The sequence below is a fragment of the Oncorhynchus keta genome, chromosome 14, assembly GCF_023373465.1.
Source record: "Oncorhynchus keta strain PuntledgeMale-10-30-2019 chromosome 14, Oket_V2, whole genome shotgun sequence".
Lineage (NCBI taxonomy): Eukaryota > Metazoa > Chordata > Actinopteri > Salmoniformes > Salmonidae > Oncorhynchus > Oncorhynchus keta.
Genome location: NC_068434.1, coordinates 27,225,859 through 27,242,905, shown reverse-complemented (window position 1 = coordinate 27,242,905; position 17,047 = coordinate 27,225,859). Strand labels below are relative to the sequence as shown.

At 45.2% G+C, this 17,047-nt stretch overlaps 2 protein-coding genes across 13 annotated transcripts in view; both read right to left on the bottom strand.

The window, feature by feature from the left end:
* LOC118379519 (uncharacterized) overlaps positions 1-6,592 on the bottom strand; it is a 65,635-nt gene extending 59,043 nt beyond the window's left edge. Inside the window, exons 1-6 of one of the 11 annotated variants that reach the window (XM_052461439.1) lie at positions 4,265-5,750; positions 3,957-4,061; positions 3,736-3,802; positions 3,372-3,525; positions 3,057-3,093; positions 2,651-2,949 (exon numbers count right to left, since the gene is read on the bottom strand). In XM_052461439.1, coding sequence (XP_052317399.1) covers positions 2,651-2,949; positions 3,057-3,093; positions 3,372-3,525; positions 3,736-3,802; positions 3,957-4,061; positions 4,265-4,282 — 680 coding nt within the window. In that variant the 5' untranslated portion in view covers positions 4,283-5,750. Of the gene's footprint in view, positions 1-2,650; positions 2,950-3,056; positions 3,094-3,371; positions 3,526-3,735; positions 3,803-3,956; positions 4,064-4,264; positions 5,751-5,771; positions 6,396-6,453 lie in introns of those variants that run through there. The other 10 variants (XM_052461441.1, XM_052461449.1, XM_052461447.1 and 7 more) reach the window with 10 other exon arrangements.
* A 6,325-nt stretch (positions 6,593-12,917) lies between these two features.
* LOC118377972 (uncharacterized) lies at positions 12,918-15,510 on the bottom strand. 2 transcript variants are annotated; one of them, XM_052461451.1, is made up of 3 exons: positions 13,639-15,510; positions 13,355-13,433; positions 12,918-13,116 (listed from the first exon to the last, which is right to left on the bottom strand). In XM_052461451.1, the coding sequence occupies exon 1, from the start codon at positions 15,338-15,340 to the stop codon at positions 14,243-14,245; it is 1,098 nt and encodes a 365-aa protein (XP_052317411.1). In that variant the 5' UTR covers positions 15,341-15,510; the 3' UTR covers positions 12,918-13,116; positions 13,355-13,433; positions 13,639-14,242. The 2 variants fall into 2 exon arrangements, with proteins under 2 accessions (XP_052317411.1, XP_052317410.1); XM_052461450.1 differs by having other exon boundaries at positions 12,921-13,116; positions 13,355-15,510.
* Positions 15,511-17,047: the final 1,537 nt, after the last annotated feature.

The window sequence follows — 17,047 nt, the reverse complement described above, 5'->3', positions numbered from 1 at the left end:
GTCTCTTTGGAAGAAGCATTTTCTGTCTTTTCGGATCCGGATTGCTTCAGCCCTGTGATGAAATCCTTAAGTGTGTTCTTCATACTGACGCAGATGGTCTTAGCTGTTGACCAAAGCTTCTCCTCTGATATTTTAACACTCAATTCAGTATCATCCAGTTGGGAGCCCCCGTGGGAGCACTGCGAAACTCTCCCACTTCTTTCCAGTAGCACAGTGTCAGTGGACTCATTTTTCTGGAAAATAGTCGCCATTCCTTTGACAAAGGTTTCCACTAATCCAGAGGCTGTATTCTTAGAGGACATGGAGGACATGGATTCTGAAAGGACATGGATGTCTGATGGTGAGCTAGATGATAAGCCAGCCTGCAGACTTTTCTGAAGACCAGTATGGCTGATCTGTGTGATAAAGGAATGACTGGATCTCATCAGCACTTTACTCACTGCCTCTTCTGCCTGAGTCTGGAAGTCATTGCTAGAGAGCTTCTTAATGCTCTGAATCAGACTAGTAGAGGACTCTGTGATTCTGACACTCTCTTCTGAGCTCAGTTGAGAATATTGAGTACTCACGCTCAAGTCTTCATTGGGTGAGGGTGACTGGGAAATAGTATAGTCATCGAGCTTCGATAGGACGCCATCAACAAACCAACAAGCCTCTAGGGACTCATCAGATGAACTGACAACGGCCAAGGATTTACTCTCCACTTTTGATAACTCTGACTTGTAGATGGAAAAAACACTGCTAAGAACTTCTTGAGTACTGGTATCCAGATTGGAGAGACAGAGAGCTGGTATTGGTTGGCTCTCACTGGGAACTCTACTAAGTTCGGTGCTGGGTAACTGGACCTCAACAGTTGAAACAGTTGCCTTTTCCAGGGTGTCTGAAGACTCCTGAAGAGAAGCATCCTTAGCCACACCTTCTTCTCGAGTGGATAGAGTTAAAAGGTCCCTCAGCTTTGCTCGTATACGGCCGTAGAGTGTGCGGGCTAGAGAGAAGGTTATCATCTGTGAAGATCCTGTTTTGTGGTCATTTACAGGAACTGGCCAATCAACTGCTTCACATGTGCCTTCAAATGATGCTATCGTCTCCATGCCTCCCACAAATGCCTTAACAATCACTGTGGCAGTGGAGGTTACAGATGTCAGGGCTGTGCAGCTGGTATTCAGGGGGGCTTCAGTAAGGCTTGGAGCAGCACTAGAATGCCTAGAGGAAGGAGCCATGCCAGAAGAGCTGCTGACTTTCCTTGTAAGGATGGTGCTCACCGCATTCAGGGCTTTAGACTGAAAGTCGGGGCTAGAGAGGGTCTGAATCTTTCTGGCCACCACACTGGAAGAGGATCCAGTCTCTTTGAGAAAGTGAGTGGTCCCTTCCTTCCCAGATGGACACTCAACATCAAGGTCACATTGAAGATTGGTCAGAAATTTAGACCCCAAGATTGTCATCTTCTTGGCCAGATCCAATAGGATGTTGAAGTCCTGTGCCATTTTGTCCATTGTGCCGACAATGGCATCCAGCACATCATCCGTCACAGGGTCCATGAGGGGCTCGATAAACCCTACCCACTCTGGCTCAGACGTTTGGCTCTGTAGCTCGGCCAGGATCTGCACCGAGGCTACCCGAATGACCTCCTTGCCTGCTGCTATGTCCTGACTGTCCATAGGGGGCAACTCCCCGGGCTGGCCTGAATGGCCACTGAGAGGCCAGAGTTAAGCTGGTGTACCACCTCCCCCACGATAGCACAGCTCAACTCGGAGGAGCTGGGGTTGGAGTGACCCTCAACCAGGGATATCAGGAGGCTCTCTTCCGTTACCCCAAAAAGAGCCTTCAGAGGCTCCTCCATGAGTGGAGCCTCTCTAGTTGCAGGCAAGCTCTGCAATGAGGTCTGGGACCTTGAAGATAAACACACAATCACCACTTATGCCATGCAAATGTGACCAACTGTCACACCCTGACCATAGTTTGCTTTGTATGTTTCTATGTTTTGTTTGGTCAGGGTGTGATCTGAGTGGGCATTCTATGTTGTGTGTCTAGTTTGTCTGTTTCTGTGTTTGGCCTGATATGGTTCTCAATCAGAGGCAGGTGTTAGTCATTGTCTCTGATTGGGAACCATATTTAGGTAGCTTGTTTGGTGTTGGGGTTTGTGGGTGATTGTTCCTGTCTTTGTTACACCAGATAGGGCTGTTTTTGGTTTCTGTATATTGTTCAATTTTCATCTTTATTAAAGATGTATCAAAATAACCATGCTGCGTTTTGGTCCGCCTCTCCTTCAACAGAAGAAACCCGTTACACCAACTGTATCTAATCTGGGTCATTAGTGAGCGTGAAAACCAAATTAGAGCAATGATGGATTACTTCTCATACCAACGTAGTTCTAGAAGCCTAAAGCCAACTGACACGATTTTTTGCCTGATTTTTATGTTTGTATGACATCAGAATATGATTAATTCTGAAAGGCATGTACCTGATCTATTTATTCATAGATGACTTTATGGCTTACCCAGTTAAAAATGACTTTCACCTGGACCCACCCCCTCAGTGGCAACATTTCTGACCAGAACTTAAAACTACAAGGTGTGAATTCCAAGTTAATAATTTATGATAAGTATGGGTCAGGTCTTGCAATTATTAAGTGGAAATATTGCTGTGAACATACCTCTTAGGCGAACAGCATGGTGATGAGGTCCTGCGGGTGGATTTTTGGCGGCACCCTGCACTGCCATTCCTCCTCCTCTCCTTAGTCCAGTAGTTCATCTCACTAATCAGCAGCCTTTTCTCTCTCTCATCCAGACTGCCTAAGGAATCCTCAGAGCACTGGGATTCTGGGGAGGTTGCCCCACTCCTCAGGTTCACCCCCATGATACGAGCTAGCGCTGGTAGGAGAATGCGGAGGGCTGTCTGGGTCACGACTTTAACAATCTTCAGACACAGCATGGAGAGCTGCTCAAATGTGAGCTATGGCCAACAAACAGAGGAATGTTTTTGTCAATCAAGTAATTCCATGACACCATTCCCTATATAGCGCACAACTTTTGACCAGAACCTTATGTGGAGAGACTTACGTTATTTTTCATGCCATGCTGAATCACTCTCCATTGGCTAGAGAAAAGAAAAGAAAGGAAACATATTTTACCTGCACACTGATGTTGAGTTAGTGGAGTCACTAGATAGCCATGTTAGGGAAAATAAACGTGTATTTAATTAAGCTATTAGCAAGTACATAAGACATTTTGTTCTTGATTTGCAGGAAGAGTTAGGGGTGTGGTTACAGTGATGTTAGGTGTAGTGTTTGAAATCCCCTTTGTGGTTAGAAGGTGCACTATGACTATAAATTCAGAGTTGTTGTATGTGAGGTTGGAAAAAGACATGGGACTTGCTCATCAGTTAGACTCCTCAGGAAGGAGAGGAGGATTGGGGCACAGCATGTCTCAATCTTGAGAGAAGGCATTAGAGTCCTCTGAGCCTCCTTCTCCAGCTGCTCAATGATAGATCCCCTTTCCCGGAAACCACACCCGGGTGTCTGAGAAGACTCTGGAAAACCACAAAGAGAAATCTAAAGTTGAATCTGAACTTGATCCCTAATTTCCTTCACCTTTAGTGATTTGATTGCACTGGACAGGTAAAAGCACATCTCTCTGCGGGCCTCCCTTATATTGCTTTCACCTATATAGATACTATCTTCTCAGATTAGTGCTGATGAATTTGAACACAACCTGCACCCAACATGAAGTAATCTCAAACCTGCACCAATGCTGCTGTCCTCCTCCACGGAAGTCTTCTTGGCACAGCCACTGGACTTACATTTAGCCTACATGACAACAGATTATAGGTCTCATAGCAGATCTAAGGTCAGTGTAGCATCTCCTCCTAATGCTTTAAGGCTAGGATTTAGTGATAGAAAAATAATCCTAGATCTGTGCCTAAGTAGGCAGAGCATGTGTAAAGGACAGCATAATTCTTACCTTGCCTCCTGTCCTGTTCTTGTTGGTCTCATGTGTCTCTGTTTCATCCTTCATGTTCTCCACAACCTTATTTTGGTCATCCGGGGGATCCTCCCATTTCACGCTCTGGTGGATAAATGAGAGGCCAATATCAGTCCTAGGTTGTGACTTTATGAAACAACTTATTCGCTCCTATTTTAAACAAAACGGCAATAGTGGTCAGATTTCAGTCCATGGATCAAACCAGTGAGACCTATTGCTGTGTTAGTGACCTACTATATTGTTAGTAATTTCTCCTCTCAACTCAAAATAGGCTAAATGAACCATACCTTGCTGTCATCTGACATGATGTGTAGCTTATTGTTGTAGGCTGTTTAGAGGAAATACTAATACCTCCTTTGAAAAAACGTCAGTGAACCATCGGCAGACAACTGAAGTGAATATGAACGTCATAGAATTATGCCAAAGCATTGTTGAATACTCGATTCCGATTGGCTGAAGCCAGAGCATTCTCCAAAGATGTCATACACACATGATGTCACAATTAGGCCTAAGTCTAATGTCTATGTGAATTGTCAATGTAATTAGAAAACAAATCAAAGCTTGTCAAAGTTCTGCCAAACGAAAAGATGTCTAAGTGCACGTTTTTGCGTTTAATTTATGGTTTATCATGCATCGTCATTCATCACCATGCACAAAAACGTAACTCGCTGCCATCCATTAATTATAATTCTGAGGTTGCAAAGCTGCAGACCTAGGACGTGCAATAAATTATAACCACTTGCAGAATAATTTCAAATCAATGACGTTCTAGGGGGCTTGAACTATTTCAGCACTGTGGAGCTGTCCGCTGCATAGAGCTGACACGTTTCTTGGCGTCTGGAGACCGTGCCATGGTGCTGAAATGTTTCGAGTCTGGGCAGCACCTGAGACCGCGGCATGGTGCTGAAACGGAGCAGGGCTCAGTTCTATGGATATCTCATGCCGATTTTCCTGCTAGCCTATGTATAACGATACTATAATCACATTATTTTCATCCATCCGCCAACACAAATGGCATGTCAACGTTTCCCAAATAATAATGCAATGAAGCCAATCCGAGATGTATGGTTCTTCATCCAGAGGACGAAGCACCACTGTATCATCTAAAACCTTCAGAGAGATCCCTTAAAACTGTAGTATAAATTCTCCACAGCTGTTCTGGTAGCTAGGTTAATTTAGCGAGACATGGACAAATCCAACACATAGCGTTTCTACTGAGTCCTGCTTAGAGATGACTGACCTTGATGTTGCTAGTTGTAATGACGCTTTTAAAACAAGAATAGTTATTTGTAATTGCTCTGGGAGCTAATTATTGCAGGGCCCAGCTACACATCCTGTTCCCTGGGCTCATTACGGACAGCCAATGAGCAGTTCAGGTGAAAAAGTCAGCCAGATCTGATCCCTCTAACATACATGATACTAGGATCCTGTAGCAACCTGCCGGCCTGCACAATCCTCCATGGCACGAATGCTACACGCGCAAAATGGTATGCTAACATCCCACAACAATTCCCCAAGTTGAATTACTTGCCTAAACTTCAAATCATACTTATTTTCTAATGTCAACCATAGTTTCTGCACTTAAGGCAGACTTGCCATAAGAACAAGATGGAATTAGGACAACTGTAAAGCTCATTAAACGTAGGCTAAAATGAACCTTACCTGGCTGTCGTCAGCCATTATGTGTAGCCCGTTAATTAAGGCTCTGCGCCTCTGATACTGTAGCTGTTCTGTAACTGTTAAATGACGTTTTCCTTAGTTACATTCCCAAATATTTTGTGTCATTTAACCTACCTTTTCTTCATCCATAATAGCATACAGTATGTTTTATATCTCGAAAAACTTGTCCTTGTCTGTGTTGTTTTCACTCATGTTGAGTTTACTGAGGACAATATTGCAGCCACTGACGAATTCAGAACTACATACCACGTCATGGAATGTTAGACCTTCATTAATATTGGGGGGGAAATATATTGATCAGATCAGATTACACAATTTCCCCATCAACCGTTTTCGATACAGCTAGGCCCACATTGAAATCTGTTCACTAAGCACTGCGACTCAGCAGGTCAAAACAGAAATAAACCTAGTCTAATTTCGTGTCGACCTCTTGTGGATTTATTTCGGTACCCTATTTAGTGAGCCAGTTGATTGATCTATTGCTTATAGTGCATTCCTTAAAAGTAGGCCTACATTAGGGAATAAGGTGCTATTTGGTAGCATATTCCTCTCGAGCTCATGCCTCCACCAATCCAATGATTTTAGAGTTGTAGGAAGAAGCGAACAAGAGTGTACACTTCAGGAGAAGGGAGATATTATTGGACTGTATCCCCAGGCTATAGCCAGGCCTAAACCAAGTAGCCTTGAGTACGAACCCAAAAGCTTGGATTGCCAAAGGCCTATCAGAGCTAAATTGGTGATAACATCTTTAAACTTACTGTACAACATGTTCTACCTTCTCCTATATTTCACTTACCTTTTCTTCCACCATAGCTACTTTTATATCTCGAAAAGCATGTCATTGACTGTTTTGGCTTGGCTACTGTCATGTCGAGTTATGATAAAATAGCATTTTTCCAGACGCAGACTTTTAGTTAGTCGGGGACGTCATGGACTGAAGGTTTTAAGAAATGTTTATATGTCGCCCTCTTGTGGAATTATTTAGGTACAACAACAATGTGTTGTGTAGGATCCAAATGATTGTTTTTTCCTCATCCATGTGTTACGTCCTATTATCAGTCATAAACAGATTACTCTCCTCTTCGCCTACCTCCTCATGCCTTTTGCACACAATGTATATAGACTCTTTTTTCCTTTTTTTCTACTATGTTATTGACTTGTTTATTGTTTACTCCATGTGTAACTCTGTGTTGTTGTCTGTTCATACTGCTATGCTTTATCTTGGCCAGGTCACAGTTGTAAATGAGAACTTGTTCTCAACTAGCCTACCTGGTTAAATAAAGGTGAAATAAAATAAAAATCAGGCACTTTTTTCAGAAAACCGATGGCAGCGTCTATCATTGCTCTTCTACCATCTATCCCATGTCTGCACCTCCCTCTTCCATCAAAAACAAATTCCCGGTTAAAGTTAGTGAGGCTAGGGGTTAGGGTTAAGGTTAGAGTTAGTGGAAGGGTTAGCTAACATGCTAAGTAGTTACAAAGTAGCTAAAAAGTCGTAAGTAGTTGAAAGTTTGCTAATTAGCTAAAGTTGTCTGTGATGAGATTCAAAATCATAACCTTTGGATCGTTAGACATCCGTTATACTGTATGCCCACCCCTCCACTCTGACCAACCACCCTATTTTCATTTTTGTCTTAAATAACCATTTGTCTCATATAACCATACCAAACATAACATATTATACTAATTTGAGTGTCCCGGATTTACATTTACTATGTTACGTCTAGTCTATGAGATCAGGCTGATCACAGACATGAACAGAGTAACAGGTCATTGTAGTTATGAGTGTGAGTGTTAGAGAGGGATTGGAGGATTTCACTGTGGGTCAATGTAGAGCTAAGCATGAAGGATTTTTGTGGCATGACATAAAACCAGAAACCACAGCAAAGAGGAAACCTCTGAGGGTCCTAATGGCTGCTCCCATTAAACCTGGGGGAGGAGGAGTTTGAGCAGACCTCAGAGGACAGGAGCTGTCATGGTGTTTAGGACAGTAGATGAATCACCGCACTAGATGTAGATGAATCACTGCAAGCGCTCTGATCTAGAAGCCAGTGAAAGTGTGAGGTTTTACAGCTCGTTTGTTCAGCTCAGGAAAGCCCAACGGCAGCACTTTGGAGTGTAGCATTGTGTTTTGATATCCTCATCTCCTTTGACAGTGTCTCCCGCATTCTGACGGAGCAGATAAAGCAGTACTGGGTAGAGCTGGTGGGGCTTTCAGAGTCAGTTTCATCTTTCTGCTCAGGCACAGGGCAGGCATCATATGAAGTGTTTATCTCAGGAGTGCCTGATTTACCTCTGAACGGTGTCAAATGTGAGAGAAAGTGGGATCCGGGTGCTCTTTTACCGTTGTATGGATGTCTCTCTTTGACGAAGAAAAGCCTTGCCAATGAGAACCTTATTCCAGTCAGAGAGATACTATCAAGATTTGTGTTGACACAAACCCTACTGCTTCAGTCAGGATAGCATCACGGCTGGGGATTTGTTGTCATGTGTCTGAGACGGAGATACTGGTTGAGCAGAATACATTTAGAGGTACCTTGGGAAGAAATTCCTGCATGTATGAAAAAGCCCACCCTGTGGGTGTCACAACTTCTGCGGAAGTCAAAGCCTCTCCTTGTTCGGGCGGTGCTCGGCAGTCGACGTCACCGGTCTTCTAGCCATCATTGATCCATTTTCATTTTCCATTGGTTGTATCTTGTCTTACTACACACCTGGTTTCAATCACATTCATTACCTGTTGTGTATTTAACCGTCTGTTTTCCCTCATGTCTTTGTCAGAGATTGATTTATGTTCAGTATTCGTGTTTTGTATTTGGTGCGCGACTGGTCCTCGTACCCACTTTGTTTCATTGTATTTCATGGTTTTGGAGTTTTGTGTTTTAAGTTATTAAACTACTCCATTCCACCAAGTTTTGATTCTCCTGCGCCTGACTTCCCTGCCACCTATAGACACGACTGTGATAGAATCTCTGACCAAAATGAAGTCAGCAGGAGAAGGTACCCCAGCCATGGAGGTGGAGGAGCGCGTCATGGAACATACAGCGATGATTTCCAAACTGAGAGCAGCCATGGATCGCGTTGTCCAGAATATGGACCGCTGAGAGACACAGAGTTTTTCCAGCGCCTCTACCAGCACAACCGGGGTCTACCCTGAACACCCCTTTCCCATCTGAACCGAGCAGGATTCATCTATCCACACCACAGGGATATGACGGAGATGCTGCAGGCTGCCAGGGTTTCCTCCTAAAACAAAGCCTGTACCTGGCCACGGTCCACCCAGCTCAATCAGACCGTGAGAAGAGTTTCGCCCTCATCTCTTGCAGCGTTGGAGGGCAGAGCGGTGGGTGCGCGTCTCTACCATCTGAGGCAGGAAGTTTGCGCTGGAGTTTAGGGCCCTGGCTGCCGGCGCTGGATGGAGCAACAGGGCCCTGATCGACCATTACCGCTGTAGTCTATGTGAGGACGTCTGTCGGGAGCTGGCCTGTAGAGACACCACCCTCACCTTCGACCAGCTGGTGGACCTGTCCATCCGGGGTCTGGTTGTTCCATCCAACCTGATACCTGGAGCTGGGACGGTGCGCAGGGAGACCGGAGGGGTTCCCTCTCGTGCACCATATGTGGCCGCAGAGGTCACACTGCTGGTCGGTGCCGGGTTGGTTCCTCTGGGAATCGAGGTAGCAGGCAGGGCACTCTGGCGTCACCCCGGCACCGTCCAGATCGGGTCATTAATAAAGGATTAGGTAGCTGTTCTGGTTCCATCCACCCGCCACCCTCTCTGATACCTATCCTGGGAGGTGTGCGGAGGGGGTTCCCTCTCGTGCACCATATGTGGCCGCAGAGGTCACACTGCTGGTCGGTGCCGGGTTGGTTCCTCTGGGAATCGAGGTAGCAGGCAGGGCACTCTGGCGTCACCCCAGGTGAGTAGGCACCATTCTCATCCAGAGCCCTCTGTTGCACATATGTTTGTCTCTGTTACTTTTCCTGAATTTTCCCCGCATTCCCAGCATAAGGTGCTAGTAGATTCAGGCGCGGTTGGGAATTTCATTAATAAAGGATTAGCTCATAGTTTAGGGATCCCCATTGTTCCTGTGCATATGCCTTTCCCCGTTCATGCCTTAGATAGTCAACCATTAGGGTCAGGGTTTATCAGGGGGGAAACTGCTCCTTTGAGTATGGTAACGCAGGGGGGTCACAGGGAAAAGATGAGTCTTTTTCTTATTGATTCTCCTGCGTATTTCGTGGTGCTGGGCCTACCCTGGTTAGCTTGTCATAACCCCACTGTTTCTTGGCCACAGAGGGCTCTCACGGGGTGGTCATGAGAGTGCTCAGGTAGGTGTTTAGGGGTTTCCGTTGGTGCTACTACGGTGGAAAGTCCAGACCAGGTCTCCACTGTGCGCATTCTCCCAGAATATTCCGATTTGGCTCTTGCCTTCTGTAAAAAGAAGGCGACTCAATTACCACCCCATCAACGGGGGGATTGTGCGATAGATCTCTTGGTAGAAGCTGCATTTCCCAGGAGTCAGTGTATCCCCTGTTGCAAGCGGAGACGGTAGCTATGGAGACATATGTCTCCGAATCCCTGCGTCAGGGGTACATTCAGCCCTCCATTTCACCTGTCTCCTCGAGTTTCTTTTTTGTGAAGAAGAAGGATGGAGGTTTGTGCCCGTGCATTGATTATCGAGGTCTCAATAAAATCACGGTGAGGTATAGTTACCCGATACCTCTTATTGCTATGGCGATTGAGTCAATGCACAGGGCTCGCTTCTTCAATAAACTAGATCTCAGGAGTGGGTAAAATCTGGTGCGTATTCGGAAGGGAGATGAGCGTAAGACGACATTTAGTAACACCTCGGGGCATTTTGAGTACCTCGTCATGCCATATGGGTTGCAGCCGTGCTTAATTAGCCGACTCCCACCACAGTAAAGGAGGTGCAGTGATTTTTAGGGTTTGCCAACTACTACCGGAGGTTTATCTGGGGTTTTGGTCAGGTTGCTGCTCCCATTACCTCACTGCTAAAGGGGGGTCCGGTGTGCTTGCAGTGGTCAGCTGAGGCAAACATGGCTTTTAGGCACCTGAAGGCTCTGTTTACCTCGGTTCCTGTGTTGGCTCATCCGGATCCCTCTTTGCCGTTCATAGTGGAGGTGGACGCATCCGAAGCTGGGATAGGAGCAGTGCTCTCTCAGCACTCGGGTACGCCACTGAAGCTCCGCCCCTGTGCCTTCTTTTCGAAGAACCTCAGCCTGGCGGAGCGAAACTTTGATGTGACTTTGATGTCGTCAAGGCCTTGAAGGTGTGGAGACATTGGCATGAGGGTGCTAAACACCCTTTTCTCATCTGGACTGACCATCGCAAACTGGAGTACATCCGGGAGGCGAGGAGACTGAATCCTCGTCAGGCAAGGTGGGCCATGTTTTTCACCCGTTTTGTGTTTACCCTCTCTTACAGACCAGGCTCCCAGAAAATTAAGGCAGACGCACTGTCCCGGCTGTATGACACAGAGGAGCGGTCCATGGATCCCACTCCCATACTTCCAGCCTCTTCTTTGGTGACGCCAAACACTGAACATGCACCTGTAGAATGGTCGATAAGACACTAACAGCTTACAGATGGTAGGCAATTCAGGTCACAGTTATGAAAACTTAGGACACTAAAGAGGCCTTTCTACTGACTCTGAAAATCACCGAAAGAAAGATGCCCAGGGTCCCTGCTCATCTGCGTGGCATGCTGCAAGGAGGCATGAGGACTGCAGATGTGGCCAGGGCAATAAAGTGCAACGTTCGTAGTGTGAGACGCCGAAGACAGCGCTACAGGGAGACAGGACGGACAGCTGATGGTCCTCGCAGTGGCAGACCACGTGTAACAACACCTGCACAGACCACCTGTAACAACACCCGCATCGGTACATGCGAACATCACACCTGCGGGACAAGAACAGGATGGCAACAACAACTGCCCTCCATCAGTGCTCAGACTGAATAGACTGAATAATAGGCTGAGAGAGGCTGGACTGGGAGCTTGTAGGCCTGTTGTAAGGCAGGTCCTCACCAGACATCACCGGCAACAACGTCGCCTATGGGCACAAACCCACCGTCGCTGGACCAGACAGGACTGGCAAAAATAGTTCTTCACTGATGAGTCGCGGTTTTGTCTCACCAGGGGTGATGGTCGGATTTGCGTTTATCGTCGAAAGAATGAGCGTTACAGAGGCCTGTACTCTGGAGCGGGATCGATTTGGAGTTGGAGGGTCCATCATGGGCTGGGGCGGTGTGTCACAGCATCATCGGACTGAGCTTGTTGTCATTGCAGGCAATCTTAATGCTGTGCGTTACAGGGAAGACATCCTCCTCCCTCATGTGGTACCCTTCCTGCAGGCTCATCCTGACATGACCCTGCAGCATGACAATGCCACCACGCACAGAACAAGCAGTATGGCTGATTTCCTACAAGACAGGAATGTCAGTGTTCTGCCATGGCCAGCAAAGAGCCCGGATTTCAATCCCATTGAAAGTATTCAGACCCCTTGACTTTTTCCACATTGTTACGTTACAGCCTTATTCTAAAATTGATTCAATTGTCCAATCAATTGAATTTACCACAGGACTCCAAACAAGTTATAGAAACATCTCAAGGATGATCAATGGAAACAGGATGCACCTGAGCTCAATTTCGAGTCTCATAGCAAAGTGTCTCAATAATTATTTAAATAAGGTAATTCTGTTTTTATTCTTAATAAATTTGCTCAAATGTTCTACACTTTTCGCTTTGTCATGAGGTGTTTTGTGTAGCTTAATGAGAGGAAAATGTAACAATGTGGAAAAAGTCACGTGGTATGAATACTTTCCGGATGCACTGTAAGTTGACTTTTTATAACACATTTCCTGTGATATAACCGTTGGGAAATAATGGGTACTACTACCGTATAATAGGTTAAATCAAAAGATGGAATATGCTGCAATAGATAAAAGCCTTTCTCAGTGTTTTAGTTATGAGGGAGAAATGTTTCCCCCTGCTGGCTGCTGACAGTGGCAGATATATCAGAAGAGAAATATTTATTTGGGCAGGAGGGCAGAGATTCAGGCCTAAAGCCACTCAGAAGATCCTAGATCACTGGATCAGAGGGCATGTCACACAGTGTCAGAAGAGTCAGACTGTGTAGAAGGGCTATACACACCACTGTTGCTATCACTGCTAACATTTAAAAGACCAGTATTGTAATCTGGTCTGTTAACAGGAGCACATAAGAAGACAAAGGCCAATTTAATGCAATGAATGACGTTTAATAAATTGTCTTAAGTTACTTGGTCTTTAAGGACTGTTTGAAGGGCTTGAACAGGCCTTTGGAGATGGCAGAAAACATCCTGACGAGAAGTGGACGTTTGTGAGGCGTCTCCTGTTGGGAGCCGGTGGGGAGATCCTTTGGCAGTGCAGACATGGCAGCATGTGGCACTATGCTGGGCACTACAGAAGAGAGAGTTGACATGCACTTTAATTTAGAAATGATATAATGTATGTTACAACTCAACATAACTGACACTGATAAATGAGAATCAACAGCTTGAGTTTTGGAGAATATAATTACTTTTACATAAGAGATGACTACTGATTGCGTATATAACCTTTGTAAGGTTATTTTGAAATGGCATTTCTTTGTACACCAATATCTCAAACAGACAAATGTCCTGTTGTGTGAACTTACGCATGCCATCTTCAGCAGTGGTCTGTACTTGTTCTGACTCAGAGTGGTGGGAATCCTTCTTGTTCCCCTTCTTGAATAGCTAAGTATTTAAACACAAAAACATGTTTAAAGAAATGTCACAGCTGAACAACCTCATGATGATAACAATCACACCTACCACACCAGCACAACAACATTTATGATTGGTTTTGGAATGAATGGACGGTTTTATATTTTTTACACTGAATAGCATTGTTTACTGACATTATCTCCCACAACTGTTCATTTAAATATGTTTGCTGTACCTTTAAGTTGCCTGTCAGCCTGACCAGCCTTTGTAGAAAAGATCATTTCCCGCTGCTTGCCCTCACATCCTCAGCCAGTGGAAGAGCCTGAGGCCCGGTGGTTTTGACTGATGTTCTTGAGGCTGCCCTCAATGCCTCATTACATCTGTGGAGAAGCGCTTCACTCAAATCCTATCAAATGAAGAGTCCTGAGTCGACAAGGCCTGTTGGAGGATTTTCTCAGAGCCAAACTCCCCCAACAGATTTTTATAGACGACTCTGTAGACTTTATGAATCCTCAAGGTCTCTGGATAGGCTTGTGTCTCAGAGCAGCCTGACCATGCACAGAAGACCTCCATAACTTTGGGGATCAGGTCTTGTGACTTGCGTGTGATGTCAACTGGGTAATCTTCTGCTGGGGTTTGGATTTTTGTTAGAATTCTCATTACTAACATGCTGATGAGGCCGGTGACGTCGTCATCACTGCCCAAGTTATCAGAGGATGGGGTTGGAAGTGGGACATCTTTGACCATGTCTGGGCTGGTTGACATATCGTCCCAGACAATGTTTTGAGCTACACCAGAATGACTGGTGGTATCCACTTCCTCTCCATCAATGTTGGCCTTTAAGATTTGTGCTGCATTGGAGGTCTCGCTTGTTGCCATAATGACGCCAGAAGGCGATTGCCTACATCAGATATAGTGGTTTCAGATGTTTGGAGAGATTCAGTTGGAGAGGATCCTCTACTTTCTGCATCAGAATCCACAGAGTACATGACCTGGCTTACCATAACTTTGGTAAAGAGACTGACTGTGTCACTAAATACTGATGAAGAAGAAGAGCATGAAATTCTATCTTCAGACACTCTAGCCAACACCTTGGCCCCCTGAACCAAAGTCATTGAAGTTGAATAGGGCACAAAACTAGGAAGCAGGAGGCACTTAACAGACTCCTCTACAAACAGCTGAACCAGCTCGTAAGTTGTGGGCTTCCCCAACATGTCATTCCTCTTCAGATTCGAAAGGATGGTATCAGATGCACTCTTTCCAGCCGCCACTGTCAGTCCCAGAGGGGTCAAGTTGCTATCAGAAATGATGCGGTTGACTTGGTGACTGAGATCACGGGAGAGAGCACCAATCCTACCCTGAGATATGAGCTCCTCCAATCTAGCTATTGCATCTGTTAGATCAGGGTGAGACGTAACCTGCCCTTCTGCCTCTGGATATTCCTTCTTCATGATAGTATCGGCTATGGCAAACATGCTTATTCTTGCATCACACACCATTGTTTTTGGCTTAGTAGATTTGCTCATGTCAATGACTGAGCATCTTACAATGGGCTGAGCAGGACTCACAGGTAACTCAGAAGGAATGGGAGTGCCAGGGAGTGAAAATTCCCACTCTGCCTTCGTTGCTTTGGCTTGTCTTTGGAATGAGAAATAATTCCTCATCTTTGCCTTCATATTGTGGTAAATAGTCTTTGCAGTTATCCACATTTTCTTCTCAGATACTTCCACACCAGTCTGGGGGCTTACAGCTGCAGCATTCGTGTCTTCTGAGGGTTTCTCATCACTCAGTTGAAGCATAGAGTCTGCCTGCCATAGAGTAGTAGGAGACTCTGTGAGCAGGAAAATGCTCTTCATATCATTTGCATTTGATCCAATAATTTCATTAGCAACTGAATCTGTATGCTTTGAGGAAATGGTGGATAATGCTGGCGACATATGAGAATCTTTCTGGCTTGAACCGACTTCGCTGGGGAAGAGATTGACAGATTTGATCAGTATTTTTCTGACTTTGTTGGTTGCCTTCTTCTGAAACACTTCACTCGAAAGCTGCTCAATGACTGAGGATGGAGTAACACTTACTCCTTCCAATGATGAGGAACTGGACACGGGCAGGTCTTCTAGGTAAGACATGATACCATCCAAAAGTCACAGACTTCAAAGGAGTTGTAAGAGGAATTCTCTACAACACTGGACGTTGATTCCAAATCTGCCATCTCGGACCTATAAACAGTCACAATCTGAGATAAGACCTCTTTGGTGCAGGGCTCCAGGTTTGGATCACAGAGAACCAGTAAAGGTTGGGAGTTCTCACTCTGGCATTTGCGGAGAGCACCACGTCCAGTTGTGTTGACCTCTTGCAGTATGGCCTCACTCTTACTGAGTAGATGAGAGTTCTGACCATGAGTACAATCTGCTCTGGTCTCAAATGGTTTCTCTTCTACAGAGCCAGATTAATCATGTCCACTAGGAACATCAGATGAACTGCATTCTGCTAACTGGTCTTCTGGAGCAGTGTGATCATAGGAAACTTCTGGACCATGTTAATCATCTGTTCAGTGGCCTGAGTACCAGAGGCAATGGGGGACGACCACCCTGAAATGGTTCTACTGCTGGTCAAAGAGAGGGCCAAGTTGAGCTGTTCAAGCACCTCCTTGATAAGACAAACGGTCAGCTCAGGTGGGCAAGAGGCCAAAATCTCATGGTCATAGAGTTGCTCCTGGACACTGTTGATGATACTGTCCTCTGGCATTCCCAGGTGGACTTTCAGTGAGGTCTGGGAACTTTAAAATGAACAAGCAAAGTATGTTAATTGCTGTCTGAAGTTGGAAAATCGATATCTTACTGCTAACAAATCTAACAAGCATTATAATTGAGTATTCTAAATGTAATTTTTATGTGTGCATTAGATATTGCAAAACACACCTTTTAGAAAGCTGGAAAATATTTAAATGGAGAAATTATTGTTCATCAGTTTGAGGGTTAGGATTAGCTGCACACACACACGCACACATTATGGGGAACATACAGTACCTCTTGGAAGAGGGTGTGCTAGACCTTGGTCGGAGAGCCCTGCCGCCACAGTTACACATCCCCTTCGCCAAATATTTAACTTCCTGGATGAGCTCCAGTCTTTTCTGCTCAAAGGCAGTGAAGGATCTTGCACTGCCGCCCCTCTTGAGTGAGTCAGCGTTGTCATAAAAGCCTGTCACCCCTAGAATGCGGGCCAGGGCCGGCAGCAGGATCTGCAGGATGGTCTGTGCAATGAAGTTGACAATGGTCTTGCACAATTTTGCAAGCTGTTCCTTTGTCATCTGCATTACACAAACAAAACAGAACACAGCAGGTTTGGCAATAAAACTCTGATGTAAAGTATTCTAGATTGAACAGAATGCATTTTATCAACATCGTTTTCCTTATCTGTGACTGAATTCAAAGTTGGATGAAGTATGACAGATTAATGAACGTAATAGCAGAATAGAACTATGGTTAATTCCTCTCTCTTGATTCAACACAACCTTCCCAAATCAAAGGTCAAAGGCTGATGGAGAAACTTACAGGTTTTTAAAATCCTTTATAGATCACTTGCCATTGCCTAGAAAAGAAAAATAAATGTGTTTTAGTTACTTTTTATTTCCTTCTGCA